Genomic DNA, 22,353 nt, shown 5'->3' on the forward strand with positions numbered 1-22,353 from the left:
CGCAATTCAACATTGACCCTCAGGTACATTACAGCCAACCAGCCCCGGTGTCATTCCTAGTGGTTAAAGCGTTCGCTCAACACGGTAAATACTTGGGTTCGATTCCCCTCATAGGTTTAATGTGTGACGCCCATTTCTGGTGTCCCCTGCCATGATAGTGCTGGAATATTGCTGCAAGCGGCATAAAACCACTCACTCACTTGTGTTATTCCCTTGGAGGTGAGCACTAAGAAGGGTAGCATCAATTACCATGTTTTAATCTTCTGTGTTTGGTGACTGGGGTTTGAAATTCTGACAATACAGATGTTCAGTCCACTTGGGGGGCAGTGGGGTAGCCTAGTGGTTAAAGCATTCACTCGTCACGCCGAAGACCCGAGTTTGATTCCCCACATGGGTACAATGTGTGAAGCCCATTTTTCTGGTGTCCCCCGCCATGATATTGCTGGAATATTGCTAAAAGTGGCTCCATACTCACTCACTCACACTGTCCACTAGGCCACCATGTAACCATGAAAATATACACAATCATTTGCCTGGGTGTATTTGAAACTATTCATCTGCTGATTTCAAACAAATCACTAACTGAAATTCTAAATGTGTTCTTTAATCATCCAAGCTATATATTGTTAACACAGGCTGTACAACAGATTCCGTTGAATTATCATTTATCCCTTGCTTGACCAGGAGAAAAAGTTCAAGAGGCTTGAACCAGTGTCCCCGGTATGAAAAAAAAGCTTTGTGTTCCTAAAACGCATAGCCTCAAGAATAATGCGTGTGCATGCACCGCAGCTGTTTCCTTGGGGATAATATGTTTTTTGGTTACTTGTTCCCAGAACACAAAAGCTTTGTGTGCAGAACACGCAGGTAGAAAATATCGTGCGTGATTTGTAGATAATTGTTTGCGTGAAACATGCAGGTTTTTGCATTCACGCGAACACTGCTTGAACTGACATATCATCAGCCATTCCAGAATATTGATTTATTAACATGAATAAGTTTGAAAATCTCATGCAATATTTTTTCATCGTTCTGGAATGATAGGATGTCCTCAGGTATTAATTTATAGGCGTGGGTATTGCAGAGAATTTTCACCTTGCAATATATGGCAATGCGAAAGCATATATTGCGATATGTATTGCAATATAGTGTAAGAAATTGTTTTAACAAAAAAACTACTTAGAATCGAGTGAATGCTTGATTTATAAAGCAAAAACACAACAAAATCACTATGCTTGATTAAATTCAATAAAAACTTTTAATTATGACAAAATAATTATGTAAATAATATTTGGCACAAATGAAACAAGGAAAAGAACAATTTAAAAAACGGAAATATCCGAAGATTTTCGAGTGTTACGAAGTTTTCCGAATTCATGTCAAAATACCGGTTTTCAGTCAGTGTATCACAAAATGTATTGTTTTCATGTCTGAAACGGTAAGCCGGTATATTGTGCAGCCCTATTTCTTTAACAGAAGCAATAGATTTGATTTTAATTAGATTGTATTATACACCTGTGTATGGGCAACATAAACCGGTAGTTAGTGTTATTGTATACATGTTGTATATTTGTTTTAGTTCAGTACTTTAGTTCAAGTAACATGATTATGAATGAAGTCAAAATTTGCCAAATGTATTGTATAAGTATGTTGTATATTGAAGAGAAATTCTACAAATTTCCTTGATTGCGATAACAGGAAACGTTTCTGTAACTTCCCTGCCCCACCCCAATACCCTTATACTAAATGACCACCCTGCCCGCCCTCACTACCCCACCCCCAATACCCTTATACTAAATGACCAGTCCCTTACCATCTTGACCTGTTTGTGAAACATAGCCATAGTGTTGCCAGTACATCACTGTTTAACTAGATAACGTCATTTCAACAATATCTGTTTCAGTTATACGTACAATGAAGTGGAAGAAATCGCTACAAGTGTCCTGAACAGAGTGAAATGCCGACCGACACTAGGGATGATTTTAGGCTCCGGGTGCGGCAAACTGGCTGATGGTGTGGAGGACAAGGAGGTGATCAGCTACAAGGATATTCAGGGCTTCCCCGTCAGCACAGGTGAGATACATAACCGTTAGACAATTGCCATGGCTTCAGGTGAGATACATGGCTTTACATGGCACAGAAGTGGTCCCCAGCAACCATTGCTGGTCATATGAGGTGATCTGAATGATCAGATCTTCACTGAGGTGATCAGATGGATCATATGATCATTGAGGTGACTTCCCAGATTGCAAGTCGTCCTGCCCAGATTGCATGGATCGCTGCTCACACTATTTATCACAATGCCGCCAACATACATCTGGTATATTGCTTAGTGTAACATTTAATAATAACCAGATACGTCCCATCAAGGCCTGTTCCACCGAGCAACCATCATACTAAGAGCTAAATGCTTGTACCCCATAAACTAATGCAGACTTAAGAGTGTCTTATCATTCAGAGACTGATTCTTTAACATTTGGCCATATTCATAACAAATGGTTCGACCCTGAAATATGGAACAAGTGGAGGTCCAAATTATTTGGTGGAACAGCCAAGTAACTGCCCGATTCCTGCCCATCTCTCAATGCATTTGTCATGAGGGGGGGAGCATATACAAGCCTCTCCAGTAGAAACTATTCTAGTCAGCCAGCATAGTGAGTGGCCTTCTGACAATATGACATATCTGTCCACAGTTCATGGCCATGAGGGGAGGCTGGTGTTTGGGAAGCTGAAGGGCAAGTCTGTGGTGATGATGCAGGGGCGAGCTCATTGTTACGAGGGCTATTCCCCACAAAAGGTAGGTAACTCAAAACATGTATTTAGTTTCCATGGAACAATATATGTTTAAATAATAAGAAGAACAAACTCTGCCAATAGGAATTAGTGAGTGAGAGTGGAGCTTGAGAATTTGATTGGTTGGGTTTTGGCTTAGGTCAGTAGGTGTGGGTGGTAGGTATGGTACTTACAAACCAAGAATCTGTATCAGGGTGAATCTGGGATTTGAAGCTGTAGTCATCAACTGGCGGTGCCAAAGATGACTGGGCACTACAAGAAGTGACGTGCTGTTACAGTGCTTGCAGGTGATAAACACAGGGGCCATGGAACTGAACTGGTGGCTTAACCCCCTGGGTGCCACAGGGACATATATGTCCTTCCCTCTCAACCCCCAATTTGAAGTCCAATAAAAATCAAAATATCCCACGCACACAAATACACTTCACAGTTTCGAATTCAGCGGGAAATTTCCTGTTTCTTGATACCATCCACTATTAGTTTAGACAAACCTCAAGTGCTGAAAATGACCTTTCAAAATAGGCTTCATCGAAAATGTCGCCATTTTTAACACAGTACGAAATCGCGATTCACAGTGTTATTTGCTATATGTTTTGAAATGTGAAAGTCGGATAATTACTGGGAGTATTGAATTTAAAAAATAACATATTCATGATCACTGATATCAGTTTTACATGAAATCGTTAATGATAATTCTGAAACATGGCCGATGAATCTAGAATCGGTTGGGATGTTTTCGAAAATACACTTACACGAACGCCATTGAGCGCTTTCCGACATATTGGATAGCGTTTACAAAGTCACGTTTCGCGAAGGCCGGTATTGAGATGCCTATTACATCACGTATATTTCATATTCAGCTCCGAAAAATGCATCACTGAATTCCCCATACATGTTAGAATCAAATTGCAACTGGTCTTTGTCACCAATACCAACTGTCTAGATAAAATGAGAAGAAACATAATGGGTGTGAAAACGAACGCTGTGCTCGAAAGACTGCTCTTGTTTGAAATGTAAACAAAGACAAATTCCCGATTTTACACTGCGTAGCATTTTCTGAAAGTTTTCAACATTCATCCGTCTATTCATTGCTTGCAATGGCTCAATACCTTTGGAATATGCATGGAAAGAGTATCGTAGCCAGAAATAGGAAATTATAAATAGATACAATGCAATGTTTATATAGTTCATAAGAAATTGTCAAAGTTTCCGTGCAGCGTGACGCCATAACAGACACAAAATCACGCAAAACGACAACGTCAATTATCAGCATTTCTGGCTTCTTCTCTTACTTACAATGAAAACGATTAAAACATATAACAATACACAGATAGTCAGAGTCACTCTGATTACTTACATCTCATATTTATGTACAAACGATCCCTGAATCAAGGGAAGAGTCCTCGCAAAATCCTGTGTACCCTTGTCAGCAAAGCTGCCATTTGTAAGAAATCGGTCAACGGTAGTGATGTCATACGTCAACATTGTTGTACATATTAGGCAATTTCTTTGAGGTGAAGGTCGGTTGAACAAGAGTTAACACAATCGCCCAATCCTTCCGATTACACTGTCAGTATTATGGTGTATATTTTGCGTGTAGTTCAGATATTTTTGCATAAAACTGACTTCAGTATCTACATTTAGTCTTGTTCAATATCATATCATACGTGCATATAGAGTTTACTGAGTTTTATTCTTTGAAAGTTTTTGATTGTTTGAATAATATTTACATAAGAAATTGGCACAATTAGAGCAGTACACCATATTCTAAACCTTTACACAAGTGTTAGAAGATCAAACGTAGCCATAACTGCAGCTACTTTAGTTCCTGTGATGTACAATATTCAATGCATTTGGACTAATATTGCAGTTTCATATGAACAGGTTAATGAACGGCGATTTAATTCGACCTTATAAGTAAAACTGATAATAATAATGAAAATGATTTATATATGTTATGAAATATATATGCACACATATTTAAAGGAATTGTCTTGATCATTGCATATTTTTGTGCCGTTGTATAGACAAAACAATGATGTATATTGATTTGCCAGGTGCACGTTTGTCGAAAAACGTTTTATGATTCACTATCATTGTTTTCGATAATATAATCAATTCATCTTCAATTAAAAAAATATTGTGATGTCAGGATATCAAACTCTAACTATATTTATACGAAAATTGTTTAAAACTATATAAACCATGTCATGTCTTAGTTTGGACAAATCTTAAATCTATATTCTAATATATAGTTCTATATATAAAAGCTATCTTTTTGCAACTTTCATTGCATACTTATGAAGAGAAAAATAGCTACATAGTCATAAACAAAGAAAATTCTTATGCTAAACAAAATATTCGGGTGTTGTGAAATATATTTTTTTTATTTACATTAAATTGATGCCAAACAGGTGCACGTGTTGCTCACAATAAGATACACAGTCAAACCGTCAAATTGTTGATATATTGAGGACACTATTTAAATGGAAAAATCAGTTATTTTATGTTTTGTGTAAAGAGTGTTAAATTCTGACATAGAAGCCGAGACCTTTTATACAATTAATGGACATTAGGTGAGATATATACTAATCAGCATACCAATGTCATCTTTTTCCGACGTCGCAAATTGCATAAAACAAGCAATGACGTCAACTAAAATGTTGTATTATTTTCAGCAATTTCATTACATTTGAAGATATGGCTAGTACTCTGGTAATGACGATGCAAAATTAGTCAAAATACATCTACACAAACAGGAGAATATGGGAAATCTAGGACTAACTTACATATCTAATAGGGCCATCCAAATCGCTATTACGCGATTTCACATGTAGTGCGTCGTCATCTTTTCTTATAAATTGTGAAACTACCAAAATGTATCCGCTCACATTGGGGAACTTTGAATTGGAATAGTTTGGTTCACCATGAACAAAAAATACCGAAAATATAGCGTCCGTATCCACAACAAATTCGCTCCATGTGATCTGAGTTACATTTACCTAGTGTTAAGCATAACGGAGTTATGCCCCCTTATCATTATAGGTGAATGACCTCTCTGTCGTCGTTTGACGTCATAGAAGGAAATCCATTTTTGACATTTATTGCTAGTCTTTTTTAATGTTGAGCGTATAACGTTATGCATAAGCACATAAACCCAATTCATATACACTTATGTCGTTCAGATATCAGGCTGTATTTTCTTCGCTCACACTTTCCGTAAAGATACCAAATTAAAAAAATCGTAGCACAGTGCCTTTATCGGTGCGCAAAAAAAGCAGAGAAAATTTACTGTTTTTTAACGCATAACAAACATTTTGACAACATTCAGTAAGGTCTATTTCTCAAACCGCCGAGGTAGTTGCATTTTTATTTATACCAACGGATAGGAAATTTAATATTCTACATTTCTGTGTAATTTTATAGCCGTACATAGATCCAGGACCACGCGAGCGCAATTCCCGCACAACGCTCACTTTTCAAACCTTGTGAAAATGTGCACCTGACAAATAACTCGGCATCCAGGTGCCCGTTTCACGAAGCTCTCGTATCGCTACGACTATCGTAAGTCAATGTTACAGTATAGGAAGTACGAATGCTACGAGAAAAGTTACGAGATCTTAGGCTTACGAGAGCCTTGTGAAACGGGTCCCAGGGGGTTAAGTAGTCAATGTTTTGGCACATTGTAAAAGTCAGTAGGAGTTTTAACATGTAATGTCATGTCATGTCATCATGGTCATGTCATGTTATGATGCCCAGAGAATCATCATCACGCACAATATCGCTATTGAACATCTGTATTGATCTGTCAGTCCTGAACATGCTGAGAAAGTTTTAATTCCAAGTTAGAATGTTTGGTGAAAAAGTCTCCGAAAACCTATATTTTTCCTTATCCTGACTCATGCTTATTGCTTGTCTTCTTCTTCTTGCGAACATAGTGGAACACGTGTATCTCCCAATTGAAGTTCCCTTCAATTAAAAAATCACTAATTAGTACTCACCACGAGTTACCTCCCTTCCACAAGCGCGGGAACGAGGGCGCCACCTGAACCCATGTGCCTCACTCTCTTCTTCTTCGCCCAGTGAGCTGGACGTGAGAGCGCCTGTGTCTCCCAACACACTATATCCTTTATTTATATTTAGTTTAGTACCTCTTATATTCAGTTATAGAGGTGTAACTAGTATCCTTATTCAACTTGCATTGATTATTAGTCGTGTTTCTGCTGTTTTATTCACGGTTCGCCGTGTTTGTTCAGCAGTTTACGTTCATGAGAATCTGCACAGGTTGTAAACTACGTTATTCTGCTACCGATCCACATTTAAAATGCCCTAGTTGCATTACTCCATGTTCTATTTTTGTCTCGTTGTAAATTATGTATTAATTTACCAATTGCTGCCTTTGATAAATATTTATGTTCCGTTTTGAGACCGAAGGCAGATAAATCTCGCAAACAATCTTCAGTCATGGCTAATAGATCGGAAGCTATTATACCCTGTCAACTGTCAACTGTTGACTGACGACCCGCCACCGGCTGGTGGCATGCCGGAGTTTCCCTCGGGGGATAAGCGTGGGACGCAGTCCGCTATGTCCAAGAAGCGACCTCATCTCAAGACATTCCGTCTTCTCAGTCTAAGACTAGGAAAGCGTCCACATCATCTCAACGTACGCTTCGAACCCCCAGGTCCACAGCTTCGTCAAAAGGGAAATCTACGAAAACTACAAATAATTTTGCCTCCGATATTCTACCTGTCTCAGAATTATGTTTATATGATGATGACATTCCGATTATCATTCCAGATGTACGTCATAAGAAACGTCCAGTATCTGCTACCGTCACAACAGCGCAGATAAACACCCAACCAGAGATACCTACGCTGACGCCTGAGTTTACGATTGAGGGTTAACCAAATCATGAGACTGATGGAGGACCGTTACGGTTTACAGAGGCCCCAGAGCCACGGGCCCCAGAGCCCAACACTTAATAAGTCATACAGGGCCCCAGAGCCCGCCTTGGCTTCGCGTAGGGCCCCAGAGCCCACAAACGCGCCTCTGCGAAGGGCAACCCAGCCCATAGCGATCACTTCGCTAAGGAAGTCCCAGGCCGCCTCCGCGAAGGAGCGAGAGCCTATCCAGTTGCGAGGGACATTGCGGAGAAGGAGCGCTTCGCCGAGCCCACACCCTGTAGAACACAGAGGTCGTTTGCGAAGCAAGCGCTCATATGTCGATTCGGACACTGACTCGATACATTCGCGAAGGTCGCGAAGGCTAAGTGGCTCCATATCTACCTCGCCCAGAAGATTTAGAAGAGCTTCGCGAAGTCCCCAGCGTTCGCCGAGGATGTCTCCTCCAAGGTCTCCTTACACTAGCCACTCGTCAGTCCATTCACCACAGTCCTCTCATAGATCTTCCTACAGATCTAGGGGCGGTGGGGTAGCCTAGTGGTTAAAACGTTGGCTCGTCACGCCGAAAACCCGGGTTCGAATCCCCACATGGGTACAATGTGTGAAGCCCATTTCTGGTGTCCCCCGCCGTGATGTTGCTGGAATATTGCTAAAAGCGTCGTAAAACCAAACTCAGTCAGTCAGTCAGTCCTACAGATCTAGGACTCCGACATGTGACCCTACATCAGAGGAAGAAGGTATCATTTTCTCAGATGCTGAGATCAGATACTGGATGGTGAATGAGTTACAACTTGCTTCCCCATCGAAGAACGAGAATTCAACTCAGACTTACCTGATGAAGGATGATGATGTAGACAATATCACCTTACCTCCTATTGATCCGATTGCAGCGGTACCAGCTAATTTGGATACAGCCTGTTGCAAATCTTCAAAAGTCCAATCTACACATTTCCCGGTCTTCAATACCAAGAAATTTGCTGGACACAATATGGACCCCTTTTTCAAGGCCCAGGATATTGATGACAACTTTAAATTAATCAGCGATGCCAAGTCCAGAAGTTACAAAGTAGACGATCGCAAATTCGCTCAACTAGATACCATCGCCAGGAGGATGTTCTTTGGATTGAATAGATCTAGAACGATTAATGAAACTCTCATCACCAAGTTCAAGAATTCTACAGAGGAGGAAGATAGAATGATCTACTCAGCTCTACTCATGCAAAAAAGAGACCACCAATTTCTTACAGAGCACTTATCAGCGCTTACTGAAACTACTACCATGGCTCGTCGGCAAGGCTTACTAGCCTCCTGCTCTTGGGATAAGCAATGTACAGAATCTCTATACACAGCAAGAACCATATGAATCTCTATACACTACAAGATCCATATGTATCCAACATCCTACAGCACGGATATCTAATACAACTCAAGGCCAAGCCTCCGTTAACAGTCAACCCCCCAGGGTTCAACGTTCATCCGGCACAACTACCTATGTTAAGAGAAACAGTACAGTCTCTGCTAAACAAACAGGCCTTAGAAGTTCTGGATCAACGAAACATCGTACCAGGTTTCTACTCCCCAGTTTTCCTAGTGCCGAAGAAAAATTCCAAGGAGAAGTATCGTCTCATTTACAACATGAGCACCTTCAACAGAGAATATCTATGCAAACCACCAACGTTTCGCATGATACATTTACCACAACTTCGGCAATTAATTCGTCCCAAAGATTACATGGCCAGCATAGATTTGCAAGACGCAAATCTACACATTCCGATTCATCCCAGCTCAAGGAAATATCTAAGATTTATCCTAGACGGCAAACATTACCAATGGAAGGTACTTCCCTTCGGAATCACTTCAGCCCCTTGGGTATTCACAAGAGTAACCAAGCCTATTGTCTCATACCTACATCGTCAAGGTCTGCGCGCATTTTACCTAGACGACGGTATACAAGTGGATCCAGATCCACAGCGTCTCAGACTACAGCTGAACTTTATAATCAAGTTACTAACTCAATTAGGTTGGTTAGTAAATCTACTCAAGTCGGACCTAGAACCAACGCAGGATCTGCACTTTCTAGGTATACGATTCCTTACAGCTCAGAATTGTTTAGTAGTCCCGGAGGACAGATGGATCAAGATCCAACAACTGATTCCCCAAGCCCTACTCTCTCCGTTACCACTACGACAGTGGCAGAGCCTATTGGGACTACTCACATCAGCTCAAGACTTGACAGTCAGAGGCAGGCTTCAATTACGTCCATTACAAGTCCTCATCAATGCTCATCTCGAGGACCCTCTACCGTTCAGTCTACCAGATTACGTCAAACCACATCTACTCTGGTGGACCAAGAGATTGAATGTTTGCGCAGGCGTCTCCTTAGTAGAGCCGGCAGGACAGCGTCAGGCCTATGGAGCCATCAAGAGAGCAAATGTCACATAAATCTGCTAGAGATGCAAGCAGTCATAAACGCCATAAGTCACTGGAGCAACCTACTACAGAACGCTCAGTTGATGATTCACACAGACAATTCAACAGTGGCGTTTTATGTGAACAAACAAGGTTCAACAAGATCACTGAATCTACTCACTCGTTGTTTCAGACTGTTCGATTTAGTCGACAATCTAAACATACATGTCAGAGCTTGCCACATTCCAGGAGCAAAGAATGTTTTAGCAGACGCTCTCTCTCGGCCACACCAACCGTCGCCGACAGAATGGATGCTCCACACAGAGATATTCAATCAAATAATCATGGAAATAGGATCTCCACTAATAGACCTATTCGCCACTCGATTCAACAAGCAACTGACAACATTCTTGTCGCCAGTGCCAGACCCACTAGCATGGGCAACGGACGCTCTAAGCATATCGTGGGAGAGACTCAACGCGTACGCTTTCCCGCCTCCAGCGTTGATCCCACAAGCCTTACAGAAAATCAGTCAAACGCAGAGCCTCCATCTGATTTTAGTCGCGCCCTACTGGCCAGCAAGAACTTGGTTTCCAGATCTCATTCAAGTAATGGGAAAACCAATTCTTCAGCTCCCACAACGCGCCAATCTATTGATACATCCGCACACCAAACAAGTGCACGAAACACCAGAAGCATTCCAACTTCACGTATGGATTGTATCAAGGCATGTCTGAATAAGAGAGGTTATTCTGCCAGAGCGGCTAAAGCGGTCACGCTTGCACTACGTTACTCAACTCGTAACTTGTACGATGACAAATGGCACAGTTTTGTCAATTACGCTGCTAAGAAAGGATTTACAGCCAGATATGCTACACATCCTCAAGTGGCAGATTTCTTATGTTATCTACGGCAAACTAAGAATCTAAAAGGCTCAACCTTGTCCACTTATCTTGCAGCCATAAGTTCTGTCATAACTATGCTTAACGGGCGTCAAGTTAACAAAAACACCAGAGTTACTCGCTTTGTTACGGCGTTCCGATTGGAGGATCAGAAACGGAAGTTTCACGCTCCAGCCTGGGATCTAAATATAGTGCTCCAATACCTCACTAGTGAGGCTTATGAACCATTGCTATCTACATCGTTTGAATCACTGACCCACAAAACCTTATTCCTGTTAGCACTAGCTACGGCCGCCAGGATGTCAGAGATTCACGCTTTGGATTACGAGAGAATACGCTTTGATGATATTCATAACATCGCTCATCTGGGACTTCGCTGGGATTTTATAGCGAAAAACCAACTGCCAGGTCAACCAGACAGATTATTTCACGTCCCAGCTCTCTCATCCATACTTGGACCGCATGATACGATGGATCTATGACTATGCCCAGTGAGGGCACTAAAAATATATCTCCAACGATCCAAACAGAGCAGAGGGAAATTCAAGAGATTATTTATCCCTATATCTACAGCTACGCAGACGGAAGTCTCACGCACTCTGATCTCTATCTGGATCAGAACTGTCATACTACGTGCCTACAAGGCTGCAGGACTCGACCCTCCAAGAGCTTCTAATCCTCACGAAATTAGAGCGCTAGCCTCAACTCTCGCTCTACATGGGAATTGCTCGTTGAATACCATAATGGAGGGATGTTTCTGGAGATCCGATATGGTGTTTGCCAACCACTATCTGAGAGATATCACCACCGAGGACGTCTCAGGTATCCACCATTTCGGTCCCATGGTCCTCGCTCAACAGTTGACAGTTCCACGGAGAAGATAAGTCTATCTTACAGATTTTATACTTATCTGATAACAGTACTAATAGCTACATGCTATCTATATATTTTGCTTAAGTTTAATTTATTATCTTAAGCTCAGTACTATGGTTTTTATATCATACTATATATAAGCTTACAACTCCTAGGAGTTTTGCTACTATATATATATGTTCAGCTTAAGTTTCATCAATCCTTAAGCTCAGTCATATGGTCATATGCATAAATGTATTAGTTAACAAACTCTAAGGAGTTGGTTACTATTATACAGCTTAAGTTATAATTATATCTGAAGCACAATACTATACTATTATAGCTTAAATATATGCATATCTTAAGCTTAATACTTTGGTTAATTCATAAAAGTATCCACTATAAACTCACAGAAGTTTATATTATCACATTAATAGCTTCAGCTTACATTAATGTTGTATATACTTCTATCATATTCTATAAATTGTAATAACCTTTATATGGCAGCTGATAAGTTAAACAGCAGGAATTCATCAGTTCAGTGCCTTTATGAAGTTCCCATAGGGTTATTACAATCATCACAGTTCAAATCACTAATTATTAAAATCCAAAGTATATACAGTCAGCTCTCGTTAATCCGACACTCATTAATCCGACAATCACGTTAATCCGACAAAAAAATAGGGAACCATTTAAAACAGTGATAATTACTCTCGTTAATCCGACATTCTCGCATTCCGACTCCGACACACCAATCTAGCAACTGATTATTGTAAATACATTGTAAAAACATTCGTTAATCCGACAATCAACACAGCCGGTCGGATGATCCGACCGTATACAAACAATCACACGTGAGTGGTAATTAGCGTGTGCCTTACTGGCTGCTTGACACCGGCGTCAGTGAACATCACACCATTTAATTAGGAACACAGGATAATTAATTGAGACGATTTAATCAAGAAATAACAGTAGAGCGAGCTGTATAAAATGTTTACAACCGACATGAGTTTTCATCACAAGATGTTTGTCACGAGTACACCAGCTGCTAAGTATGACAATCATGACATTTAGTAAACATTGATATTTTCACACAAATACATTAATCCGACATTTTCATTAATCCGACATTTTCGTTAATCCGACATATTTCTCTGCAACCACAAGTGTCGGATTAACGAGAGTTGACTGTATATTCCCACCTCCTTTTCCGTCGGATTCTACAAGCAATAAGCATGAGTCAGGATAAGGAAAAAAAAAAATTTTAGAGTAAAATTAATATTTTATACTTATCCTGACTCATGAGGTAAGCCTTCCCGTCCTCCCCACTTAACACTTTGGATTTCTTCGGAAAAATAAAGTGTGGGGCTCGAAACTAAAGGAGAGAGTGAGGCACATGGGTTCAGGTGGCGCCCTCGTTCACGCGCTTGTGGAAGGGAGGTAACTCGTGGTGAGTACTAATTAGTGATTTTTTAATTGAAGGGAACTTCAATTGAGAGATACATGTGTTCCACTATGTTCGCAAGAAGAAGAAGACAAGCAATAAGCATGAGTAAGGATAAGTATAAAATATTAATTTTACTCTAAAAATTTCATGCTTTTTGTTATATTCGTCCTTTAAAGCCGCACTCAGATATTTTCCAGCTGTATGGTGGCGGTCTGTAAATAATTGAGCCTGGACCAGACAATCAGTGATCAACATCATGAGCATCGATCTACACAATTGAGAAGATACGATGACACGTGTCAACCAAGGGAATGAGCCTGACCACCCGATCCTGTTAGTCGCTTCTAATGACAAGCATGGGTTGCTGAAGACCAGCTCTAGCCCAGATCTTCACGGGTAGGAACCTATGCTGGTTGTCAGAGGCAACCAACTGGATCTGATGCTCAAGGGACATGGCTGATAACGTGTCCTCCTTCCCTTTCGGCATTGATTGATGATCACAATATCAATCACTGGATTGTCTGATCCAGACTCAATTATTTACAGGCCGTCATCATATTGGTGTGATGTTATTTCAAATATTGTTGAGTGAGGCTGTAAATGAACAAACAAACTGATGTATGTACAGATCACCCTGCCAGTGCGCACGATGAAGCTGATGGGAGTGAAGGTGTTGTTTGTCACCAATGCGGCAGGTGGTATCAACGACAAGTTCAGTGTGGGGGACATTATGATCATCAAGGACCACCTCAACCTGGCTGGATTCGCTGGCATCAATCCTTTGGTTGGGATGAATGATGAAAGGTTAGTTTGAACATCCACTTTGTTTACTTTACTCTACAAACGATGGTTCAAACAGTGTTGTTGACCTACATGAAGGATGAGTGAGTGAGAATGTTTTTACGCTGCTTTTAGCAATATTCCAGCAACATCATGATGGGTAACACCAGAAATGGGCTTCACACATTGGACCTATGTGGGGAATCAAACCTGGGTCTTCATCAGGACGAGCGGACGCTTTAACCACTGGGCTACCCCACTGGCCTCATGTAAGATGAAAGGTGTGGGCGTGATGTCCATATCTAATCCATCCAAATTTGCCAGAGTTGAGATGGCCACAGATCAGGGCCTGACATAGGTCCTGAAGATCTGCAATTTGCAGAACTGAGTTGGATCTCTTTGCATACATCAGAAACTTCTACATGATGATAGGTTTGAATCCCAGTTTATGCTGCCATGTTTCTAGGTTTGTCAACACCATACCCACGGGTTTCACCAAAGTTGGAAACATCTGAAACTTGCATCAAATCTAGTTTTCCTCCCACTCCAAATTGTCGTTCCAAGATATGACTGGAATCAGGGATGAGACTTTTCCGTGGATCTGCGGAATTCCGCAGATTTGATCACACTGGGGTCATTGGATCTGGCTTGGGGACCTACGACCCCCAACACCCCCGGCTCATATTCCTCTTTTTTCACTCTTCGATCGTCACGCTGAAGACCCGGGTTCGATTCCCCACATGGGTACAATGTGTGAAGCCGATTTCTGGTGTTCCCTGCCATGATATTGCTGGAATAAAGTGGCGTAAAACCAAACTACCTCACTCACTTTTTTCACTCATACGCATCCTCATCCCTGTGGAAAACTGTTCAATGTTAAACCATGCTTACTGACTCTTGAAAATAGGGCTGACTATAAGAAATTATGCCTGAAGGTGAAATGTGTGAAATGTCTCCTGTCTGCAGGTTTGGTCCCCGCTTCCCAGCACTCTCGGGAGCGTATGACAAGGAACTTCGGAAGATTGCGAAGCAGACGGCAGCTGAGATGGGCATGACCAAATTCTTCCAGGAAGGCGTCTACAGCATGATGGTAGGACCGTCCTTTGAGACTGTCACAGAGTGCAAGTTCCTCCACCTCATTGGTGTTGATGCTACAGGTAACAGCATTTATGCACCACTTATTTTCTCACCTGCCTGACAGTACATATTGTCCTCAAATTGTCTCACCTGCTTGACAGTATATATTGTCCTCAAATTGTCCCATCAACTTGACAGTACATATTGTCCTCAAATTGTCTCACCTGCCTGACAGTATGTATTGTCCTCATATTGTCTCACCTGCCTGACAGTATGTATTGTCCTCATATTGTCTCACCTGCCTGACAGTATGTATTGTCCTCATATTGTCCCACCTGCCTGACAGTATGTATTGTCCTCAAATTGTCTCACCTGCCTGACAGTATGTATTGTCCTCATATTGTCTCACCTGCCTGACAGTACATATTGTCCTCAAATTGTCCCACATGCTTGACAGTTTATATTGTCCTCAAATTGTCCCATCAACTTGACAGTACATATTGTCCTCAAATTGTCCCACATGCTTGACAGTACATATTGTCCTCAAATTGTCCCATCAACTTGACAGTATTTGTTGTCCTCATATTGTCTCACCTGCTTGACAGTATATATTGTCCTCACATTGTTCACCTGCATGACAGTATGTATTGTCCTCAAACTGGCCCATCAATTTGACAGTACATATTGTCCTCAAATTGTCCCACATGCTTGACAGTATATGTTGTCTTCAAATTGTCCCATCAACTTGACAGTATTTGTTGTCCTCAAATTGTCCCATCAACTTGACAGTATATGTTGTCCTCAAATTGTCCCACATGCTTGACAGTATATGTTGTCCTCAAATTGTCCCATCAACTTGACAGTACATATTGTCCTCAAATTGTCCCATCAACTTGACAGTATTTGTTGTCCTCATATTGTCTCACCTGCTTGACAGTATATATTGTCCTCAAATTGTCCCACATGCTTGACAGTACATATTGTCCTCAAATTGTCCCATTAACTTGACAGTATATGTTGTCCTCAAATTGTCCCACATGTTTGACAGTATATATTGTCCTCAAATTGTCCCATTAACTTGACAGTACATATTGTCCTCAAATTGTCCTATCAACTTGACAGTATATGTTGTCCTCAAATTGTCCCATCAACTTGACAGTATATGTTATCCTCATATTGTCTCACCTGCTTGACACTATGTATTGTCCTCAAATTGTCCCATCAATTTGACAGTACATATTGTCCTCAAATTGTCCCACATGCTTGACAGTATATATTGTCCTCAAATTGTCCCATTAACTTGATAGTATATATTGTCCTCAAATTGTCCCACATGCTTGACAGTATGTATTGTCCTCAAATTGTCCCATCAATTTGACAGTACATATTGTCCTCAAATTGTCCCACATGCTTGACAGTACATATTGTCCTCAAATTGTCCAACATGCTTGACAGTATATATTGTCCTCAACTGTTCCCATTAACATGACAGTACATATTGTCCTCAAATTGTCCCACCTGCTTGACAATATGTATTGTCCTCAAATTGTCCCATCAACTTGACAGTATATATTGTCCTCAAATTGTCACACATGCTAGACAGTATGTATTGTCCGCAAATTGTCACACATGCTTGACAGTATGTATTGTCCTCAAATTGTCCCACATGCTAGACAGTATGTATTGTCCTCAAATTGTCACACATGCTTGACAGTATGTATTGTCCTCAAATTGTCCCACATCTTTGACAGTACATATTGTCCTCAAATTGTCCCACCTGCTTGACAATATGTATTGTCCTCAAATTGTCCAACATGCTTGACAGTATATATTGTCCTCACATTGCTTCACCTGCACACATGACAGTATATACCTGACTATGTATATTTTCCCCATATTGTCCCACCCGTCAAAAAGTCATATTGTCCACATATTATCCCATCTAGCTGACAGATATTTTCCCCATATTGTCCCATCTGACAGTCATATGATATTGTCCCAGCCTTCTGACAGATATTGTCCTCACACTGTCCCACCTGCATGACAGTATTGAGTACTATGGTACTAACATCACCCATCTTCATCCACAGGTATGAGCACCATCCCCGAGGTGACCGTAGCCCGTCACTGCGACATGAGGGTGTTTGGTCTCTCCCTCATCACCAACAAGTGCGTCATGGAGTTTGAGTCTCAGAGTTTTGCCAACCACGAGGAAGTCCTGGCAACGGGGGAAATGAGGAGCAAAGATCTCAAGAGATTTGTGGAAGAAATGGTCTCCAAGATAGATGTATAGCAAGACCTGACATACCATTGATTATACATACACCTCTCAGCCTGTTTTAGACATTGTACCTGTTATATTACTAAACACTGTAGTAGATTTTATCCAAATCATGGGTTATGTCCTCAAAAATAGTTCCATGTTTTTGTTTAGGTGGATCGGTCTAAATATGAATTTACAGTTCCAGTTTCATTATCATTGAAGCTAAAGTAACAAAATAATTAAATGTTTCATGTAAATACATAAGTACATAGTACTTAAATATGTATTAATAGTTCAGAAAAGTTTAGTAATTATAGGTATTATAGGAATTACAGTCAAATGGTACTTTTGTAAACTATTGTACAATTTTTGGTAAACATGTGAAGGGTTACACTTATATCATTATTATATCAATATTAAGGTCATTGGAGCCACAAAGATATTTATACCTTTCATCCTGGTCCGTGTAACTTATTTTCAATTTCAAGTCAGACTGTTTCATTCCCACAATTTGGACCTTTTCACGGAACTCCATTTTCCGACTTTTGTTTTCATGAAATAGTCCAGTAATTGATAGTTGGTTTACTGCCATATATAGTGTAACAGAAGCTAACTGGCAATTAGGTAGGTAATATGTTATGAGAGCGAGGGTTGTCATTATGTGGTGATGAATCTGTGTTACAGTTTTATTCTCATTGCAATGTACCATATCTGTACTGTCATTGTACCAAAGGGAGAAAACATCAATATATGTACTTTGAATTAGGAGATAAACCTAGTGTGTTTGAAAATCAGAGACATGTTTTACTGAATTGATGGCGACTAAATTTCAATTGGAACCGAACGCGTAGCAGTGAATTGCAAAATCCATGTATGGATAATTTTTGTTTGTCCATACAGTGTTTAAATTCATAAATATCACTAAAATAATTATTCAGTTACACAGAAAAATTTGTTTTTAGGATTACCAAAGTAAAGATGGACAATAAGGCAACAATTTCAATTTTAGTTTTAGAATTTTAGTTTTCAGTGAATCAGCTTTGTTCATATGTAGCATTAAATTTAGAATTTTTGTGGATATTTAGATACTTTTCATCTATACATGTGCAGAATGATTATATTATTTTTAGTCCTGCGCTATTCTTGAGTCTATATATCAATGTTAAAATTTTCAGTCAATGATCTCTAATGAGTAAAAAGTGTCTGCAGATGTGTTTTTTTAAACATTTTTTATCATTTTCATGAGGAATAGAAATCTCCACATTAGAAACAGGAGATTTATACATTGTACGTATAAGAACTTTACTGTTAACTTGGAAACAGCTGACATATATTTAGTAGATAGGATAAATATTATAAATATACAATTTACAGTTATAATTTTCTATTTCTACACTTTCTGTCCCTAAACTGTAATAAATTCCTACCACCCACTCCGTTCTGTACTGCCAAAGTCTACAATAAGCTAGTCTAGATATTCCTCAGCTTTGCTGGGTTAGTTCTATTAGCATTCTATATTTTCAGAGACTTGATCTTGTCGATATTCTTTCCAGTATAAATTGTTTGTACTTGATCTCACTGTTACGCGTTATTTTGATGCATAGAATTTAAATATGCCATTATGTTCTCAGTTAAATTCATCATGGTTAGAGAGAGTACAAGTTAAGATCTGTTTTATTAAATCTATGTACTTGTGATGTTAGTTTTAGTGATCCTCATTACTCATGCAACCATTATCATTATAGATTTGTAAAACTGACCAATGGCAGGCCTCCTTTCAGTGTGGGATGACACTCTGACCATTGTCTCAACGCCTCGGGTATCCTAGGTTACCTCAAAGAAAGGAAATATGTTGGGACAAAAAGGTCATCATCTTGGTTACCATTTCAGGATGTGCTTATTTTGGGTTTGAATGCAGTATTTGCTTTGTTTGTGATCCTTGGAATATCAGCAACATATAATGGTCATAGCATAACTCAAATTCCAAAGTCACTCACATTTCACTGTTATTTGAATGCCATCTGGAATTAATGATTCTCCTAACAATGCCATAGCAGTAAACCATTTGCAGGTTTAGACAATTAACTGTCTGGGTTAAATATCACAATGCAATAATAGCAACATACTCTGGAACAGTCATCGCGCTGGGGTTGATCTGCAGTATAAAGAAACCTAGCGATAAGATTTGGGCACTGGGAAGGGTCGAAACAGTTTGTCAATGTACATACATAGATCTGCCTGGTCTGCAGGTTAGACGTGCCTGGTCTGCAGATTAGACATGCCTGGTCTGCAGGTTAGACGTGCCTGGTCTGCAGGTTAGACCTACCTGGTCTGAAAATCTAGTTCCTGGTTATAGCATCAGGGATAACTACCACACGTTATTGATGTAAGAAGGGAATAAATGGGCAGTCGTCTCACACACTGCATCCCACTGTGCAGAGTTGCATCCCTTAGTTATGGCAGGATCCAGCAGTCAGATCTTGGTTCTCCCTTGCACATTGTTTCCTGGCTTCACCACCATCATATTTATGGTTTTCACCAAAGTGTTAAAACATCTTACGTCTCCATCAATTCAGACTTTTTTCCCAGATCATATTCTCCCACCATGACACATTCCACAGGAGCTACAAAGGTAATAACATATTCATTATGGAATTTATCGAATTGTCATCATATTTTCAGCAGATATTAAGCTGTTTATTATAATGGTGCGCTTTATGTAGCTCTAACATTGTACCAGATGTACTATGTATGTGAATATAACCAGCATTGAACTCAATACTCAGAATGTTGTACACTGGCTTGTATGGCTGTCAGAGAATTGAACTCGACCTAAACAAGAAAAACATTGTATTTCAGTCTGTATGCTACTTTATACCAAAAGCATTAAACATTAAAGTCCTGAAAATCTACACTGCCTGTTTGAATGAAATATATTGCACCTAGTGTTTCACTAGAATTAAAATAAAATGGTATTTTATTTTATTTCTACAGTGTATAATGCATTGCAGAAATGCACTGATGTCATACAGCTGTTACAATTTTTAAAGTGTGATATAGAAAAGGTTGATTATGATAATTATGTACACATAATTAATATTTGCCCTGTGCAGTAAGCAGCTTGTAAAGTAAGAATTAATTTAATTGTTTCAACAACACTTAAACCTCAATGGTTTTTAATAAAAAGTTATCCTCCTTAAAATTGATAAAAGAATTTTCACATAGCTTTGGTCTTTTTATTAAAAGTTATATTTAGTTTTACATCAAAAATATAATTACCTTAGCAGCTGTCTCCATATTAAGCCTGAATAGAAAATGGACAGTCTACTGTTTTAGTAGATCAGTGTTGAAGAATACACATTCAAAAAGACCTCAAATGGCAACTCAAATTAGGAAAACATTGTATAAATTGATGACATGAAGGTCATCAATACTGATGTGTTTTTAGCTGGGGAACAACGTTGTTATTTGTTCAGGAAAGACCAAAGCATTTTAACACTTGTTTTGAATTGTTATTGAAATTTTCATCATTTTAACATCTTTTTCATAGTATTCTTTTCCACTACTGTATTGGCTGCATGTTTCTTGACAAGGACATAAATCATATGAAACAGTCTTTTCAGAAATATGATTCTGAATTTCTGATTTTAGTTAGTCACTTTGTTCTTCATTCAGTATACTACACAAAAGAACATACCAGGGTACCTTTGTTGTGACAAGTGTTACTCTGTGACGGCTGGTGGGTATTGCTATACAGCCTTCTAAATGTGGCTCTTGCTATACAGCCTTCTAAATGTGGCTCTTGCTATACAGCCTTCTAAATGTGGCTCTTGCTATACAGCCTTCTAAATGTGGCTCTTGCTATACAGCCTTCTAAATGTGGCTCTTGCTATACAGCCTTCTAAATGTGGCTCTTGCTATACAGCCTTCTAAAGGCTTCTAAATGCGGCTCTTGCTATACAGCCTTCTAAATGCGGCTCTTGCTATACAGCCTTCTAAATGCGGCTCTTGCTATACAGCCTTCTAAATGCGGCTCTTGCTATACAGCCTTCTAAATGCTGCTCTTGCTATACAGCCTTCTAAATGCGGCTCTTGCTATACAGCCTTCTAAATGCGGCTCTTGCTATACAGCCTTCTAAATGCGGCTCTTGCTATACAGCCTTCTAAATGTGGCTCTTGCTATACAGCCTTCTAAATGTGGCTCTTCTTTCACTTGTTTTCAGCATTATACGTGTATCTTTTATCTTTTGCTGTCTGAATTCTGAAATACTGGCAAAGACATATAATTTGGACATTCCAGCCAGCTACAAAGTTATGTAAGACATGGATATTACAGAAGTGTATGACTTGGTTCAATTTCATACTAGTCATGGAAGACGTGAATAATTATTTTGTTTCCACCATTGCTTGAATCAGCTATTTCAAACCGTTAATACTGACCTTTGTCAAACATGCTGTTCATGTTAAAGAGAAACATTTCAAAATGCTTGTTTTTTTTTCTTTGCCTGGTGGATGTGTTTGAATGACTTCTTCTGTGGGATTAATCTGTAGAACGCCTTAATCGTCATCATCAAATCCAGACTGTCTCATACATTTATGTATTTATTGTCAACTGGTTCCCTGTACAGATGTATTGGTGTTTAGTGATTAAATGTTTAAACAAGGAATTGGCTTGAATTGTGTCTTTGTTAATGGTCTTAAAGCCCCATCGTCATATGAGCGAAATATTCTCAAGCACGACGTAAAACCCAATTTCACCTCATCTCACCTTAAAGCCCCAACGACGTGACATTTACCTTAGCGAGAGTTGTCTGTGTGTCCTTACGCTCTGATGACATGACATTTACTGGAGCACGAGTTGTTTGTGTGTCTACATATACCTCGTGATAATGACACGGTAACCTAGTGATCATGACAAATGAGACACAGCG

At 39.7% G+C, this 22,353-nt stretch overlaps 1 protein-coding gene across 4 annotated transcripts in view; it reads left to right on the top strand.

Moving 5' to 3' along the window:
- LOC124259353 (purine nucleoside phosphorylase-like) overlaps positions 1-22,089 on the top strand; it is a 60,858-nt gene extending 38,769 nt beyond the window's left edge. For all 4 annotated transcript variants that reach the window (XM_046693476.1, XM_046693477.1, XM_046693475.1 and 1 more), the window contains exons 2-6: positions 1,901-2,070; positions 2,691-2,794; positions 13,931-14,106; positions 15,049-15,239; positions 17,250-22,089. In XM_046693476.1, coding sequence (XP_046549432.1) covers positions 1,901-2,070; positions 2,691-2,794; positions 13,931-14,106; positions 15,049-15,239; positions 17,250-17,452 — 844 coding nt within the window. In that variant the 3' untranslated portion in view covers positions 17,453-22,089. The remainder of the gene's footprint in view (positions 1-1,900; positions 2,071-2,690; positions 2,795-13,930; positions 14,107-15,048; positions 15,240-17,249) is intronic.
- The last annotated feature ends 264 nt before the right edge of the window (positions 22,090-22,353 follow it).

This window comes from Haliotis rubra, unplaced genomic scaffold (assembly GCF_003918875.1).
Source record: "Haliotis rubra isolate DU_JTF1 unplaced genomic scaffold, ASM391887v1 Scf72, whole genome shotgun sequence".
Lineage (NCBI taxonomy): Eukaryota > Metazoa > Mollusca > Gastropoda > Lepetellida > Haliotidae > Haliotis > Haliotis rubra.